Genomic DNA, 19,491 nt, shown 5'->3' on the forward strand with positions numbered 1-19,491 from the left:
TAGGCAGGGAAATATATGACATCTTATTTAAGATAAGATTTTTTTTCCACCCCAAAACATGTATTTCAGAAAGCAGACTAACCATGAAAAAAATTTTAGGAGAAAAGTCATAACCGATTTACGAAATATAATATAATAAAGAATTAAAACTAGATTTTCATTAAACATATTACCTTATAGAGCCTCAGCATTATCTAGCATTAATATTTGATATATGAGTTATAGTCAACATATTTAAAAATTCTTAAGAACCAACTAGGACAAAATGAAAGAGATAAACACTAACGCAAATATAGAGCCACTATGTAAAATGAGTGGCCAATAAAAACTTTTGTTATTAAAGGCAAACCAGAACAATTTACAGTTGTATAAAAGTAAATATTTTAATTATAACGTTGTATATTTTTTAAGTTAAAAACGGATGAAAACCTAGAGCATCAGTAGCACTTAACATTGGGATAATAATGCTCTCTCTAAAGTGGCATGTACTCAGAATTTGTAGAATCATGAAAAAGAATAATGTCTGAGTTAAAATAGCTGTTCTCCACTCTGGCATCAGAAGGCTGAGTGCAACAACCATGATGGAGCAGAATTTCTGGAACCATAAAGAAAGACTCTATTCTAGACTTCATCTAGGATCTTTGTGAAAACCAAGATCTCTAATTACGGAAGACTGATATCGACAACTACAATTGAACAGAACGTTTCCTGGCACAATAAAAAGACCTTGGGATTTGATAATGAACATGGCCGAAGCCTGTAGTTGATCCCATGACAGTATGCTTCAAGGATGGAGAAATCCTGTATCTCTTAGGCCAAGGGAATTTTCCTTTCTAATTTCCCCAATATTTACTGTGCCTATGCAAAAAACTACAACAACAAAAAACCACCACCAACAACAAAAAAACAACCCCCCAAAACATTGCCACACCAGTCCCCTTCCTTTTTTTGGGGGGGGGGTTTGTTTTGTTTTTTTCTTTTTCTTTCTTCTTTTAAATTTAAATTTATAGCTTCTACACAGGGGTTCATCTCTGCTTCTTTTTTTTTTTTTCTTCAACATAAACATAGAACATGAATCAGCTTGCTCTGCCTCATAAATTGAAAAAAAAATAGTGGATGGTACCAGGGGCAAGTAGTCTCATGAACAATGAGTGGAAATAAAAATAGATCAGCCCTAAATACCCACTCCAAAGTCAACAATAGAATCAAGAGCCCCAAATTACAAGCTATACACAAAAGGGACTTGTTAACCTAGCAGTCCAGAGAGCTAAGGGTAGAGACAGGGGAAGCATGCTGGGAAAGGATGAAGGAAGGTCAACACCAGTGGTGAGAATTGCCCTAATTCACTGTTATTAAGTACCTTAAATATAACTGTGAAAGACTTGTAGTTCAAATTGGTCTCAATAAAATTTATAACAAAAATTAATAGCTGTTCACTGTTATGCATTAAAAAGATCTCAAACAGTAAATGTTGATGGTAATGTAAAGAACAAAACCCTCATATACTGCTGGTAGGAACATTCACTGTTTCTGGGGAAAATATGGCATTTGTCAAAATATTAAAAATTGAACTAGAGGTAATTCTAAAGTTATATTCATAGGAATCTATACCAAACCACTAAAATCATTAATGAAAAATACATGAGAGTAGTCAATGTAGTGTTATTTATAGTAGCTATGATACCGAAGCAACTCAATTGCCTAATAAAGATGAGAACTAAAGAAAATCATATATACATGAATAAAATCCAGTTATAAGAAAAGATGTGGGAGCAAGAGGGTAAAAATAAACGATGAAATCCTACCTTCTGTGACCACATGAAGGGTCATGCTAAGTGAAATAAAGACACATACTGGATGTTCTCACTGATTTACAGACAGAGAGAAAACGAACAAAGCAAATGAACAAGGATAGTCACATGACAACAAATCCCTAAATTCTGACTCCAGAACTTAGGCTGCCAGAGTGGAAACAGTGAGAAAAGGATCTTGTGGTGTAAAGAATGAGGTAATATTTAGAAGAGGTGTGAAACTCTACTCCTAAAATATAGACTTTTAACCTAATAACACCTCAGCAAAGAGTGAAAAATAATAATCTTAAAAATAATAAAATATTAAAGATCATAAATTTAGATATAGATTCAATGATCTAATTACAAATACAAATAGAGCTTCTATATATAATTCATATGACCAATGATAATGTTTCTGCAAAAGCAAGTATTTAAAAAATTTATTAGCTGAAAGATCAGTCATTTACCTTATTATATATGTAATATAATATATATTCATTTTTCAAGCATATTCATTAAAATAAGAAATTGACAAATTAGGAATTACATGAAACTAAGCTTCTGCAGTGTGAAACAATGAGAGCTAAAATAAAGACTTCTGAGATAATATTGCATACCAACTATCAAATAAATGGCTAATATCTAAAGATATAAAGCTTAACAAACAACTCCATCAAAAAATGGGAGTAGAAGATAAATAGGCAAATAGCAAATGGCAAATAGGCATATGAAAAATTACTCATCATTACTGATTATCATGGTAATACAACTTAAAAAGTAAAAGAGGAAATCCTCACACAGAGAGAATAGTCTATATTTAAATTTTTTTGCAATAAGAAGTATTGGCAAGAACAATTTCTCATTCACTGAACTGATGGCATTGCTGCATGGTTCAATCTCTTTGAAAATTGATTGAGAGACTTCTCCAAATATTCTAAATAGAATTCTCATATGACATAGCACATCTGCTTCTGAGCATCTACCCACAACATAGAGAAAACATTGATATAAAAGGACATATGCATAACTATATTAACAGCAACATTATTTGCAATGACTAATAAATAGAACAACATGAGTACCCAACAGCAGATCACTGATTGAAGAAATTGTGGTATTTACACATGATGGAATGCTACTATGTTATGAAAAAAAAGAAAGAAATTTTATAGTTAATTGCAACTTATATAAAACCAGAAGTAATTACCCTGTCAAGTGAGTAAGAATAAAAGACAATACCAAACAAGTACCTGATAACATCACTTATGTGAAGAACAAACAGAGCAATATTGATAATCCCCAATAGAACAACTCTGAGATATGATCAAAGAACTTAATCTGAGGATTTTGGGTGTGGGAGGAAGTGGATCTTGACTCAATGATATCAGGATCAAGGCAGTGTAGTAGTGCACATGGTATAAAAGCACTGTAAATAAAAATATTTCTGTTTAAAAATTAATTAAAAATTAAAATAAAGGGGTATAGAGATTGACAAGCAACACTGAACAAAGAGAATAGAGTTCAGAGTATAATGCCTCTTTCTCCAATACAGAGCTACATATGAGACAGCACTATAAATTAGTGAAGAAGAAACTAGCCAGTAATGAAAACGCTTTCATAGTCAAGAGTTCACTTTTTAAAAATATTTTTAAAATCTGACAAAATTAAGATATAAAAGATCTGGTGAAGATTGTGTACTGCACAGCTACAATTATGTAGTGCTTCTCTGGAAATCAACTTGTACCTATATACTTATAATATGTTTTTAGAAAGATTAGAGCTTTGTCATCATCTGACCAAAACAAATTTCTGATGTCTCTATTATTCATCTGTAATTCTTGTCTAACAACTCTCTCCAAAGTTTTGGCATTTCTTAAGCATTGAAAGTGATAGGGGTCTATTTTATGGCAGGGAAGGTAACTTTTGGGAAACTAGGGGAATGGAGTCTAGTGTCTAGCTAGGGGAATCAACATAAATAGATTTATATTATGAATGAACAACGTGAGTATAGAGAAGAGAATAAATTTCTAGTTTATCCCAGGATTGAAAGGAGAGGCCAGAAAGTTGAGATGAATTAACAGTAATCAATAAGTTAATCATTCATTCTTATTCATATGGTTTCCATACAAACCAAAGACAAAAGCCTTTGAATAACTTCCTGGTTTATAAACAGATCAAAAATTGGAAAGAATGATGAGCCTGGAGAGAGCATGGAAAATTAGAGACTTTACCTACTTCTTGTCCTATACCAGGTCCACATCAAGACCACTAGGCCAAAGAAATATCACGTCCTGGGCAGAGCACCTAACTGGCACTCCCTACAGGAAAATTCCTGCAGCAAATGGTTCCTGGGCCCCCAAGCACACTGGGAAGGCCCCCTGGAAAAAACACATCTACTAATTTATTATTATTACCATCTATTAATTTAATAAAATATATTAATTTCTTAATGCTAAACTCCAATATGCTGAACCAAAAAGTGCTACAAAAATGTACTGATCTTTTGCTGCTATTTTGTTTTTTGTTTTGGGGCCACCCCTTGCTGTTCTCAGGACTGGTTCTACACTCAGAAATCATACCTGGGAGGCTTAGTGGACCATATGGGATGTTGGAGATTGTACCTGGGCCAGCCATGTGCAAGGCAAATGCCGTACTTGCTGTGCTATCATTCCTATCCCGTAAATGTACTGATCTTTTAAAGTGTAAAAGATAAAGTATAAAAGACCTTAATAATATTTTAAAATTTGCTGTTGAATTAATTGATAAATTAAGGAAATATGCATATTATGAAAAATTTTATATATTATTTATTTTGAGATTGTCATCATGTAAATGAATGTTATTAAAAACAACTCCCCAGGGCCGGAGAGATAGCACAGCGGTGTTTGCCTTGCAAGCAGCCGATCCAGGACCTAAGGTGGTTGGTTTGAATCCCGGCATCCCATATGGTCCCTTGTGCCTGCCAGGAGCTATTTCTGAGCAGATAGCCAGGAGTAACCCCTGAGCACTGCCGGGTGTGGCCCAAAAACCAAAATAAATAAAAATATAAATAAAAGAATTAAAAAACAACTCCCCCCAAAGAGAAAAACTAGGAGGAGTCTGTCTAGGTGTTACAAATATCCATTTAGAAGAAAAATATAACAAAACAAAACAAAAAAACAATACGGGAGTAACAACAAAAATACAAAAGAAATGAAAAAAATAAACCAAAACTAAAACCATTAGCTACAGAAAAAAAAAACATAAATCAAACAAAAAAAAAAAAACAAACAAAAAAACAAACCAGCTACTTCTTAAATAGGAGTTGTGTTTCTTCTTTTTTTTGCATAGGAACGGTACATATTGGGGAAATTAGAACGGGAATTCCCTTGGCCTAAGAGATACAGGGTTTCTCTGCCCTTGAAGCATGCCATGGGAACAACTACAGGCTCCATACTCACTCATTTACAACACCCCAAGGTCTTTTTTATCGTGTCGGGAAACTTTTCACTCAGATGTTTTTGTTTTATTTTGTTACCTTTTACTTCTTTTTTTTTCCCTTCCTTCTTCTAAATGGATATTTATAACACCTAGAAAGACTCCTCCTAGTTTTTCTCTTTTTTGTTTGCCTTCCCCCAGCCCCCATGCTACCAAGACCAGTTATGTGTTTATTTAGTGGAAATAAAAAAAATGATCAGACTTGAATACCAAATCCAAAGTCAATGACAACAGAATCAATACCTAATTTACAACAAGCTGTACAAGTGGGGAACAGTTCCACTAGCATTACAGTGGGTAAAGGAGGGAGATGTGGGATGCATGCTGGGAACAGGGGTGGAGGGAGGACAATACTGGTGGTAGGAATGCCCCTCATTCATTGTCACTATGTGCCTTAAATATTACTGTGAAAGATTTGTAATTCACTTTTACCACAATAAAAATGAAAAAAAGCAACTCCCCAAAATATATAACATTTATTTTATAAATTATACATGTCTATAGATATGAATATAGATGTAACACATATACCTTTCCAGGTTTATTTTAAATATCCTAGTTTACTAATAAATTCATTATTTTATTGCTTCTTCAGTCTTCAAAAATTTTGTGCTACAACTGTTGGTGATCAGAACTTAGTAGTGAATTTTTGCTCAAGTTTCACTCCTGGCAGTGCTCAGGTGACCATATGGGGTGCTGGGGATTAAACCTGGGCCAGCTGCATATAAACTTTTTTTCTTACCCATTGAACTATCTCTTCAATCACAAGATAAGTTATTTCTAAAAATAAGGAAATTTAAGGGGATTTCTCAGTAGTGTAAGCACCTGGGTACACTCCCAAATACAGCTGTGTGGACCAGCTGTGTTGGTGCTCTACTGGGGAACACACCCAGGTGTTATGAAGGAGATATCTGGTGCTGGAATTCAGATTCAGGATAGAAGCATTCAAGTCATGTGATTAGCCCCTTTGAACTATCTCTGGCTCTTTGTTTGTTTGTTTGTTTGGGGGCCACACCCAGTGACGCTCAGGGGTTACTCTTGGCTATGCGCTCAGAAATCTCTCCTGGGTTGGGGTTCGTCCTAGGTTAGCAGTATGCAAGTCAAACGCCCTACTGCTGGCGCCACCACTGTGGCCCCATCTCTGACTCTTTGAAAAATGTTTTAAATAAGTAATGTCCTGAGTTTTAAGATGTCAGCTGTGAAACTTGGGGTTCAGGGCATATTGCTTGAAAGTGAAGGATCATTAACTTTAAACATATGTGTAATCATTAAAAAAATGCAATTACACTCAGATATTTAGAGAACAGTATGTTTTATCCTTTGAAAAATGTGTTAGTATACTCCTATAGAAGAGCTACAGAAGTAATTTAACATTAAAATATAAATCTCAAACATTAAAAATGTATTTAATATGTGACTGACATTAACAGCAGTCCAAAGTGTTACATAAAAGGCACTCTAATGCATTAAGAAATTATATTCAAATAACTTCTACTTGAGTCTAAGAAGTGCTAATCTGTATTTAATAACTCAGTTGTATGAATCTGATTTGATATTCTTTAATATAAACTGCAAGGAAAATAATGAAAATCAATCAACTAAGTTATAGATGGCAAATATTTGTTTTAATGATCAATTATTCAACTATAATAAACCACATTGAAAAAGCAATGGCACAAATTAATATAATTTGTCTATTTTTTTAAATTGGCCAAAATTAAGGAGCAATTTCAAATTTATGTTTAAAGACTATACATGTTTCAATTCATGAAGAATTTTTTAAAAAAAAGTTTAAAGCAATATGAGGGAATTTAGTTTTTATCAAGTGAGAACTTTCTAAAATCTAAATAGTACTAACAGATGTGAATACTTCAATATATGGATGCTATTTAATAAGTTTGCATGCAAAAGACAAAATAATGATATAAACAAAATTCTTCACAAAAATGTGTCATAAAAACTAGACATCTTTTTATAAAAATGTGTCACTTTATTTTTAACTAACATTAAATAATTATAATTATAATTAACTAACATTAACAAAACATTTTAAGTTCTTTAATTCTTCCAAAATTAACTGAACACCAAACAAGCCATTTACTATATGACTTTACACAATATAACTAAAATATCTATATATATTAAAATATATATTAAATATAATATGTATTTTAGGCTTCATCTTACTTTTGAATTATAATCAATAGAGCAGAGATGTTAACTAACAGTAGGATAAGGAAATAATACTTTTATAGTGACTGAATATAAGAGATTATTTAACTAACGTCAGGATAGTACATACCCTTATACTAATTAATTGCACATTAATCATACCATATCATCTTGTGGAGCCTCTGGAACTTTTATTTGCTCATTATTCTTAAAGAGGATCACTTTAACTTATCCCAAGTGATCTTAGTTTATTTCTTTTCATTAATTAATGAGGTTTAGTTACTGTATTTGCTAATAATATGGGGAAATTATAGCAGGAATTGGAGTTATTATTCCCATAAAACAAATAATAAATAGAATTTTAGAGGCTGATCAATTTTTAATTATGCATGCTATGACACAATGCATTAAAATAAGCCTACTTTAATTGTGGGTGAACATAAATAAAACTGATTAAAGATATCTGTGCTAAGTAATATTTCTTATAGTATGAAAGCATAAATCTTCCATCTTAAAACTGAAGGATTTTGCAAGTTATCTATGTATGTAAGTTAATTTCTTAGCATCTCTAACAATAATGAAGTGTGTATCATTATATAGGACTAATTTAAAGCTAACCTTTTGTTATCTGCAGAACAGCTTCACACTGATACTGTATTATCCACCTAAGATCTTGCAAGGAGAAAAATTTATCAATCATGAGGCCAACTTATATAGATTTGACATGGGAGTCTTAAAGAAACTTTTCAGGGGTGAGAAATGCATATTATCAGCACAATTTTGAGACCACAAGGAATCAATTGAGAATGACACCCAGAGAAAAAGCAATGGCTGCTAAGAAGGATACGATCAGTGCCGGGAAATAGCACTGCACCTTTTATCATTTCTCCCATGATGCACCCTACTGACCACATGTCAACTGAAAACAAAAATGAAATGATAATAAACAGGAACAAAGAAACAGAACAGTAAAAACACTCAGTGACCCATGCCATAGTACAATAACCTAACCTTTTCACATTCAATAAGAGGCCAGTTGCGTTATCAATGTTTTTTTTTTCATAACAGTGAATGGGGAGAGAGGGGATGTTTTTTATGCATCTGAATAACAAAGCCCCTCAATGCTAGTTAATGTAGAGAAATATTACTTTGAAATTATAATCAATGTGTAATTTATTTTATGATTTGAAATGTTTAATTAGCATCACTCAACTAACATATCAATTATTTGTATTACAAAGAATTCTAGATTGTTTCAATATGGGAAACAGCAAGTTGGTGTCTTTTTCATTCTTCTTATAGCATATGGGGGGTGGGGAGTGAGAAAATGAGTTTTCAGCTACCTCAAAAAGTTTGTTTTATTAAATATGTTTACTACAGCTTACCAATGTAAAAAATAGTTCCAGGAGTAAAACAAAAAAAAAATCAAGCTCAAGAATGGATTTTTGGAATATACGGGTTCAGTTTTCTTGACTTCCATCAAATAAACTGTTTCTAAACATGAAGTTTATTATTTTTAAAGAGTGTGCCTTAATAGTAGTATGAAATGTTGGCTATCAAAACAAAATGGTTCAACATGAAATAAACCATGACAAAAATGCAGACATGTCGGACATAAATCAAAGAAACAAAATCCAAGTTAAATTACAGAAGTTTTTCTGCCTTTATCAGTTATCATCCAGAACTTGAAACCATGAAGCTAGGGCAGGAGTACACAAGGAGTAGATGCAAAATATTAAATTTTCTTTCTTTAATTATACCTGTTTACTCACTTGTTCATATGAAGAATCAAGAAGATATATAGGTAATTCTTATTGGGAAAATAACCTAGAAAAATAAGGGAAGTTAAGGGGGAGCAAATGAGAAAAAGCATTAAGTTAGTCGCACAACCTAATTTTGCTCCACTGAGTCTGCAAACCACATACTGTAATTTGCAATGGAGAATTCCTCATGAAATTCTTTCCAAAGTGAAAATGTCACTTGGGTTAAATACAATTTTCATAGTTTTCCTTGACACATAAACAGAGATCTTTGCAAAGAAATGTTTACAGCTTTGAAGGTGATATGCACATTTAGAGAAGCAAATTTAGTTGACTTCCTTTTTAGGAATGCAAGTGACATGCAAAAATATCAGGGAAAGATAGAGCAAAGAGTTGTGTGTTCTTTTATTATCAGTACTTTCATTCCAGATAATATGTCTCAAGATTGATGTGGTAAAAATTTAAATTAAAGGAAGAAAGTAAGCCACCTCTGAAGATGTATGCATTTTTAATTGCAAGTACACTTTATAATAATGTCCAAGATGATGAAATTGTTTATACTTATAAAGTAGCTCTATTTTTATAGATATTTTGAGGAAAATAGATAATAGAAAGCTAAAATTTCAAAAGTTATATTATTTTCTGGACTTACCAATTCAAACAATTGGACTTGGTATTATTAATCTGCCACTAGCCTACTTTTGTATTTTATGTAAAAATATTATCTTGTACAGTGTTTCTGATAAATAGCTTTCTGGTGATAAAGAACTAACCACTGTTTTACAATTGTATCTTAGTGAAGCTACTAAATTTCTCAGATATCCACTTCATTCTCTAAATACTTCTGACATTGTTTATCACTTACATAATTTTTAGACATAAAAACATTAGGCTTGTTAAAGATCCTTCTACATTGCCCAAAACATGTAAGCCTTAAAAATATTAGTTTTGTGTCATGTTTGTAAATATGCAACATGAATCATATTGTGAAACAAAAATGTGGTATAGGTTTCTTTTATACTTGTATAGTATTATATTACATTTTAGATATATACACCTCCATAAAAAAAATTTTCCAGTTAAGAAAACTCACCAAAGTTCAATCCTTTTCACTGTTTAAGCCACATAAGAACATCCTACATATCCCACCAAGATTGGTTTACCCAAATAGACATTCTTTATACTCTCCTTCAAATAATCTTCAACTATGTGAATATAAACTATGATTCCTGATTATTCATCTAAGAATGCTAGCCATTTTTACATTAATATTTATTTAAAAATTTTCCCTTAACAATCCTTTAAACAACAGCAGCAACAATAACAAATGAATGGAATTTGAATACCTGTATTGCTTTATTTATTTAGATTATGGGGCTACAACTGCTACTCTGGTCTTTAACATAGCTCTGCACTCAGAGACCATTGCTGGTGGTTTCAGAGGATCATATGTGGTACCAGGAAACAAACCTGGGTGAGCCACATGCAAGATAAGTGTCCTAACTGCTTGCTATCCTATCTCTCCAGTGCAATATTTGTATTACTTTAGTCTCAACTTATTCTAGATAATGTTTGACTTATAACTATCATATCACAAAACTTCTCTTTGTTTGGCTTCATTCGGTACAGATACTGCAAAATAAATAATTTTAAAATGAATCTATGTCAGGGACCTAGAGTTCATCGATGATAACATTTTTGTATCAAAACAATGCAGAGAAATAAACTTAAGATATGATACTGATGAATATTTATTATCTTTTTAATGGTGTTGTTTCTTTTCAATGTATAAAACTTTTCCAATATATTTATTTCTATGTACTACCATGTTTACGGCACCTACATGATAAGAATTGTGCCTAGAAATGAAAAGTATTATCAATATAAATTTAAGAGGTAGAATATATATATACATAAATTTATATAAATTTTATAAACCTGACACAATATTATTTCACAAGTAAAGTTTATTGCACCAAATTTTCTGATTTATTGAAACTAAAATAGAAAATAGGTAATGAAATAACTATACAGTATTAAGTTAGGGAGATCAGAATATCTTCTGTCTGTATAGATATGTTATGAGAACACATGTATATTTATTTATTTGGTTATCAAAACCATTTTTATAAAATTGTCAAGACATTCCAATGCATACTAACTTTACATAGATTTTCGAAGAGTGATTTGAGACACATCCAGTGACACTCAGGGTTTACTCCTGGCTCTGTGCTCAGAAATCACTCCTGACTTGGGGGAACCATGAGACACTGGGGGATCAAACCCTGGTCTGTCCTGAGTCAGTCACGTGCAAGGCAAAACGCCCTTTCCACTGCACCATCGCTTTGGCCCCTTATATAGATTTTAAATACAAAAAAATTGAATTATAAAGCTCCAAGACAGTAGTTGTGTCTCCATAAGAATTTTTTACAATATTTCCTCACTACTTTTATCATTCTGATTATTGTATTACTCATTTCATCATCACTGTCCATATAAGCAAATAGTATATTTATTAGCAATTAGAACACTTAGAAACTTAGATGCTTTCCTTTTAAGTAATATTAAGTAGCTTTAGTGGTACTAAAATATGACTATTAATTTCAAGTGAAAAATGTCATATCATTTGTCAGATATGAGATCCTACTAAATTATGTTTCTCTATATCTACCCAAATATATAAATAATAAAATATGATCCTGCCAAACTTAAATTTAGATAAAGATGACAATATAGGCTATATGGATTATGTGAACTTTTATCAGGCAATCTGGCAATACTGTTCAAAGAGATGATGCATTTTTGATATATGATTCTTTCTCCTTTTCCAAATTGTATCTCATTTAACACAGGCTTCAGAAAATGGTCTTTAATATAAATTTTCTCCCAATGAATACTTTAAAGAACAATAAAAATTTTAACATAGTTTTCTAAAATCAGAACACTTCTTGTTGTTTTTCAACATGGGGGGGTTAGGGTTGGAGCAATAGCACAGTGATAGGGTGCTTGCCTTACATGCATCAATTTAGGTTATATCCTTGGCATCCCATGATCCCCCAAGCCTGCCAGGAGTGAGTCCTGAGTGCATAACCAGGAGTAACCCCTGAACATCGCCAAGTGTGGCCCCCTCAGAAAAGAATAAAACATTTTTGGGATCACCTAATTGATCATGTGATGTTGGGGACAAATCCAATCTTCCCACATGAAAATTACAGATTCAGAACATTTAGCTGTCTTTATAAGTACAGAACATACCTTTTCAAAGTTTCTTTTAGACACTTAAGTACTTAAAAATTATTGTTTTAATTTCAATAAAAATACAACTATAAAAGATGACTAATGTGCATGAATAAACTCAAAATGTACATACTTTACACATGTAAAGAAATGTTAAGAAAAACAAGTGTCATTCATGGGAGACAATGCTTAATAATATAAAAATAATAAAATAAGGAGAGAGTTTTTTTGAGTTATATCTATTCAACTTTCTTTTGTTTATAATTTTATGAAATCATAATATTTAACTGTTATTTAATTTAACTTTATTTGAAATACTTTATTTTATGCATTTTTCACAATAGAAAAATTACTGAAAATTATAACAATAAAAGAGAACTTTTCAGTATTACATGAAATCATAAATAAAATTAGAACTTATAAATTATTTTAAATAAAAATAAAAATCATTTCAGAGCACTAAAATTTTAAGTTTTATCTTTCAAGAGGTGTATAATTATATAGTGTATATAGACAAGTTATATTAAAGATCCTGATAGTAAAAATTATCTTTTAATGTTTTACAGAGGAAATAGTAAAAATGTTTTAGTATATTGATCAACAAAGCATGAATATTGACTCTGAATAGCATATTATCAACAAGCTCTCTAAAATTTCCTCACTTAATTTTGCACATTAGTTTTCAAAAGTGGCTTCTATAAGTAACAATTCACAAATATCATTAGGGTCTCACAATAAGAGAATATATTGACTTTCTAGGTAAGACCTTAGCTATTTTTATCTTTTGTTTAATTTTTTTTTGCTAACACATGCTTTGCTTCGGGCTTACTCCTGATGGAGCATGGGAGATTATATGGAAAACTGGGGTTTGAATCTGGGTTGACTGTATACAATGCAAACATACTACTATCATAGCCCTAAAGCCTAAAATTTCAGTACCATATATTAATTACCTATTATGTTAATATATGTTATGAAATATATTTTATTAATAACATCTTAATGAAAATTAGATGCATATTGTATTTACATGAGAAATAAATAATTTGCAATTTTTATGTGTAACTAAAAAGAAGAAGTATTTTATAAATGTTCTCTGAGTATTAAAAATTAGAAAACTATGAGTGGAAAAGCAAATATACCTTTTAGTTGTTTATCTTTAACACTTTGGTTATTATGAAGTTGCTTTATGATATCAGATGGATCATGTCAATACTGCAAACATCTACAGAGTGCTTCTCAAAATGCAAAGACAATTTTAATATAGGAAAGTACCTAAATTTTTAGTCATTTTTCATAAAATTTCCCAGTTGGTTATATTGCTTTTCAGTTTAGTTTTGCTTAGTGTTCAGCACTTTATCTTCAGCTTCAAGAGTTCGATAATAAATAAAATTCTATTTTAAAAACCTTAAATATAATAGTTTGATGATGAAAAACCTTTATTATTGTTTATAACTAGAAGGCTATCACATGTTTAGCCTTTGATTAATTTAACATAAATTACAATAATTCAGTGAAAGTAATGGAGTACCTATGAGTGGGGTGGTGGAACTTTCAGCAGTAGTCAGGGATCAGGGATCATTTCTTTGTGGTGCTAAGGATTGAACATATTGTTGCTTGTATGGCAAACACCCTACCTTGAACACTATTACTACAGTCCTAGTCTATGACTATTTAAGTCTCTGAGAGTTCTTGTATGTGGTCACAGTATCTATTAGTTTATATTAAACTCATATTATACCTAGTAAACACCAAATAATGTTGATATGTGAGATGTTGATGACACTGTTCATTAATAATTTGCATCAGCCATTAAATCTGTAAATGATAAAGTTTCGAGAGGCTATTTCCATACTCTGATCTGTTGATTATTTATAAAAAATCTATTCAGAAAATGATAATTACATTAATGATTAACAGAACAATTCCATTCAACGAGAGTACAAGAAATCCATTTTTACTAGGGGTTTCAAGAATTTAATTTCTGAATGTGGCCGTAACTTAAGATATTAAGTTTTTAGCTTTAATCATATGTATAAAATAAAGTAAGGATTCAAGACCTAATGAAAACAGTTTCAATAGCATGATGATTATAAAACATTTCATTTGATGTTATTTTACTGCAGGTAAGTCAAATTCAACTCAAGGAAGATGCTTTCCCCTTTAAATGTTCTTAAATACTGTCTAAATGTTTTTAAATAACTTCCATCGATTTCTCAGTCCTCATAATACAGCATAGGCTCTCAAAGACCCATATTCGATATAATTAGCACAGAAGTAAAGGGATTTGAAATCAAATCTTTATCACAATCTACATTTTGTGTTTTTTGTCTTATTCCATTCATAAGATCACACTTATTAAGGCACCTATTTATGATTCATATTTGGATAATTTATTTTTAATTCCTAGAGCTTATTCCATTTACAGATCATACTTATTAAAAGCATATATTTTATAGATTCTGTTGTACACAATTTTCTTTCAATTCTAAATATTTTTCTTGTATTCCTAGCCAGAACTGCTAGAGAGCAATTAGTCACAAATGAAAACAATATGTTTTTTAATTTGCTAATAACCACATTAGAAATAATAACAAGGAATGAATTAAGTTAGTTTTATCAAAATATTCTGTACATTATGTTAAAATTATCAGTTCTATGTGTAATATAAAATTTAAAGTTTTACATTTTTTGATTTCCAAAATCTAGTATGCATTTTCAATATAGAACTCACATATCTATATAAAAGTTTATTATCAATCTGTAAATTTCATTATCTATATATATGTATAACAAACACAAATATGTGCCTTTAGTAATTAACTTTGGAACAATTAAAATATGTAAGTTTGTTTAATAATTTTAAATCAGGGCCCGGAGAGATAGCACAGCGGCGTTTGCCTTGCAAGCAGCCGATCTAGGACCAAAGGTGGTTGGTTCGAATCCCGGTGTCCCATATGGTCCCCTGTGCCTGCCAGGAGCTACTTCTGAGCAGACAGCCAGGAGTGACCCCTGAGCACCGCCGGGTGTGGCCCAAAAACCAAAAAATAATAATAATAATAATAATAATAATTTTAAATCATAGAGATCTAAGAAACTCTGGAAGATCTAGAAGAGGACCAATAAAAATAAAATAAATCCTACTTTCTTCTTGCAGTGAGGATAGGTCATCTACAGTGTCAGCATTACTCCCAGATAGGATAGGAGGTCTTATCCTACAGTGCTCAGGCATTACTCCCAGCTCTAGCATGTGCTCAGAATCACTCCCCTTTGTACTGGGGTGCTATGTCTGACAGTAATTGAACTTGAAGCTTTTTTCTACATGAAAAGCATGCACTTCCATATCTTTGAGTTTTCTGCCTGGTCCTTTAACCCTAATTTTTAAAACTCTAAATTATTTTGAAACACACAATATATAAATGTTGGTAACAGATTCAAGTAACCTATTTAAACACAAAGTTTAAATGGTGGGGCAGGAGTGATAGTACAGTAGTATAGCACTTCCCTTGCATGCTGCAGACGTGGATTAATCCTTAGCACTACATGGTCACTGAAGCCAGGGGTGATTCCTGAGTGCAGAGCTAGGAGTGACCTCTGAATATTACTTCATAAAAAGTTTAAATAGTAACTTTTAATTTGGAAGCTCATGATTCAAGGGAATATATTATATAAATACTATTTAAGACTGAACATACTGTCAAGAGTAATTCAAGGAGATAAACTAATGTAGAGACATACTTTAAAAATATTACTTATAGGGGCCAGGAAGGTGGCGCTAGAGGTAAGGTGTCTGCCTTGCAAGCGCTAGCGTAGGACAGACCGCGGTTCGATCCCCCGGCGTCCCATATGGTCCCCCCAAGCCAGGGGCGATTTCTGAGCGCATAGCCAGGAGTAACCCCTGAGTGTCAAATGGGTGTGGCCCAAAAACCAAAAAAAAATATTACTTATAAATAGTATTTGGTGTGGTTATAAAGGTAAATATATTTAATATTTATAACCTTATGTCTTTCCTTCTTGGTAATAAAGATGATATTTTGAGTCACAATAAGTCAGAAAAAAATTAATTAAAGAAAGATTATTTAAAAGTCATTTAAAACACATCACAATAGGTAGTCTTTTTGCACAGGTCAGATTTAGAAGTCATCTCATTATCTTTTAAAATCACAGTTATACCACTTACCCAACTTTTTGCTTCTATCTTTACTCTCCTGGTAAAGTCATTATGTTTTTAAAGGAAGAAAGAACAAAACAGGAAAAGCTTCAGCAAAAAGTATAAGGATACAGTCCCTTCCCGGAAAGAGGATTTTGTGGCGAACCATTTCTCCCATAATGCATCCCACAGACCATATATCCACTAGAACAGGAGAGAGGGAAGTGAAGAAAAGGGGGGAAATTAAAGTTAACGAAGGTAGTTGATTTTGAAGGAGGATGAAAAAGAACAGTTTGGTTAAGAAGGCTCAATTTATATCCCACCAAAAGTTAGACAAAAAGGTGAATTTAGATTAGAATTATATTACATAAAGTCAAATGTGAAAACACAAATTAACATTAAAAAATTACTTTGACCTTATATCACCACTCAAATGCCAGAGTGACTCTGGTGACATGAAAAGCAGCAGTAAATTCAGAGGCATGGTCTCCATAAAAAAATTATGGCTAAAATCTACCACTAATTCTTCAATATCATTTTTAGAATTATATTTAATCAATTGATGTGATATATTTTCTGTTCTATTCACTTATGTGAAATAAGATGAGAAGAAACCACTTTTTTGTCTAGAGTAAGATATTTTTAAACAGATTCAAGAAATAAGAAAGTTGTCAGAATCGTGGCTATGGTAGAATTGAAATCTGTGGTATTTGAGAAATCAGAAATTGTCCTTAAAATAGATTTTATGATTTTTATCATAACTTTTATTAAAATCTATAACTTGTATAGTCATTTTTCTTTGAAACATTTAAAGCTAATATATGATGAAATCATGTATGTGAAATAATCATCTAGAAGTTTTTAAAGTGTAGAAAATGTGTTATATTTGTATTTTTATTAATTTATTCCTCATTTGTCAGATTTGTTGACCAAACTTGCTTTGCCTTTTTTGTCAAACTTTACTCTCTTCCAGTTTCTTTTACAGCATGGAAAAGGAAATTTTGGGGTACAGACATTAGGCTGAAATGCTCCAGGGAAAAGGAAGTGGGGATTAGGATGCATAGGAGAAGCTGGGCATGCCTGAGTAAAAGCAAGCAGGCTTTTCTGCATGATAACCCTTGAGAAGTCAATCAACAAATATTGAGCATTCAATTAACTAACATAGTAGCTGCAACTCTTGTGAGTGATGGAAGAAAAGGGGAAGGAAATAATATGACCTCTATTGAACAGATATCTGAAAAGTCAAAATAGGTTTATTCAAACTTCCTAGCTTGGTTTCTGATACTGTAGTTGGTTCCCTTTTGAGTTTTCAAAATACCTTGTGAATAACATATAACATATTTTATTTTCTTTCAAATATTTATATTTTATAGTACCATGGGAAGAGAGCTTTATTTGCTTCTTCCAAGTCAAAAGACTGGAATTATGCTATTTCCCACCAAACTGAACTTGAACTTCCCAGTAATTAAATACTTTTTTCCAGTATAAATGCATAAAATTCACATATTCCTTTCATCTAAAAGCACACAACACTTTCTTAACATGTCAAAGAATTTTCAAGTATCCTATAGCATATGTAAAAGTTATATATGTGGGATTTATAAAACCTATTGCTTGTAATTAATAGAAAAGAATATGAAATAAATGTTTGTATAATCCTAAATCAAATACAAGTTTAATTTCTAAGTATATTGGATAGATGTTCATTAATATGCCAATTACTTGTTTGAAATATTGTGGTCAAATTACTATACTAAAATCCAAGGGATTTTATAAATCTTTGCTTTAATAAATAAAATAATAAATTGGAGTGTATTTTGGGGGTGTATGAAGCATTGGGCCATACCCAGAATTTTCAGAATTTACTCCTTGCAGTGCTCAAGGGACCCTATCTTATATGGTGCCAGGGATTCAACAGGAATCAGACATGTGCAAGGCTGGTGTCTTAACTGCTATGTATACTATTTTCACAGCCCCCAAACTAGGACACATTTTTCCTCTTTTATTTGAACACCAGTGTTACAAAGTTGTTCATGATCAGTCTTACAATGTACAAAACCCTTCACTCATGGACATTTCTCTGAACCAATGTCCCCAGTTTCCCTCCCACCTTTCCCCTGCCTGCCTCTGGGAAAGACAATTTATATATAATTTTTCTCTCCCTTTTTTCTTCTTTCCCCTTTTAGACACTGTGGTTTGCACTATTGTTAATGAAGGGCTACCCCACATATCACTTTATCTCTGTTCAACACCCACTTATTGTCCAGAGTGATCAATTCCAAAATTTATTATTGTAGTGGTCCCTTGTCTACCCTAACTGTACTGCTTCACTCTTTATGAAAGCTTCCTAACATGAATTGCTCCTCCTATTTCTCATATCTATTGTCTCTGAATAGTGTTACCATACATTACCATATATCATGTTATATTACCAAATAACAATATCTCTGGATATTGTTACCATTTTTTAATATCCTACAAATAAGTCAGATTGTTCTGTTTCTTTCTCTCACTCAGATTCATTTCACTTAGCATAATACTTTCCATATCTATACATTTATAAGAAAATTTTATGCATCATTTTTCCTAAAAGCTGCATAGTATTCTGTTGTGTGGATGTAGCAAATTTCTTGATCCCCTTATCTGTTTTCAGGAACTTGAGATGTTTCCAGGTTCTGGCTATTGTAAATACTGCTGCAATAAATATGGAAGTGCAGAAGACTTTTCTGTTTTTTGAGTTTTTGGATTCCTAAGTTATATCCCTAGGAGTGGGATTGCTGGTGACTCAATTTCTTAGTTTTTGAGGAAGATTCATGGTGCTTTCCAAAAAGGCTGGACCAATTAACATTCCCACCAGTATTCAATGAAAAACCTTTTTCCCAAACTGCATTTACACCAGCAG

At 31.9% G+C, this 19,491-nt stretch overlaps 1 protein-coding gene across 7 annotated transcripts in view; it reads right to left on the reverse strand.

Annotated features, from left to right (window-relative positions):
* The window catches only part of MAPK10 (mitogen-activated protein kinase 10), a 232,020-nt gene that overhangs the window by 78,196 nt on the left and 134,333 nt on the right, over positions 1–19,491 (reverse strand). For all 7 annotated transcript variants that reach the window (XM_049789765.1, XM_049789762.1, XM_049789764.1 and 4 more), the window contains one exon: positions 16,722–16,793. In XM_049789765.1, the coding sequence (XP_049645722.1) occupies positions 16,722–16,793 (72 nt within the window). The remainder of the gene's footprint in view (positions 1–16,721; positions 16,794–19,491) is intronic.

The sequence above is a fragment of the Suncus etruscus genome, chromosome 16, assembly GCF_024139225.1.
Source record: "Suncus etruscus isolate mSunEtr1 chromosome 16, mSunEtr1.pri.cur, whole genome shotgun sequence".
Lineage (NCBI taxonomy): Eukaryota > Metazoa > Chordata > Mammalia > Eulipotyphla > Soricidae > Suncus > Suncus etruscus.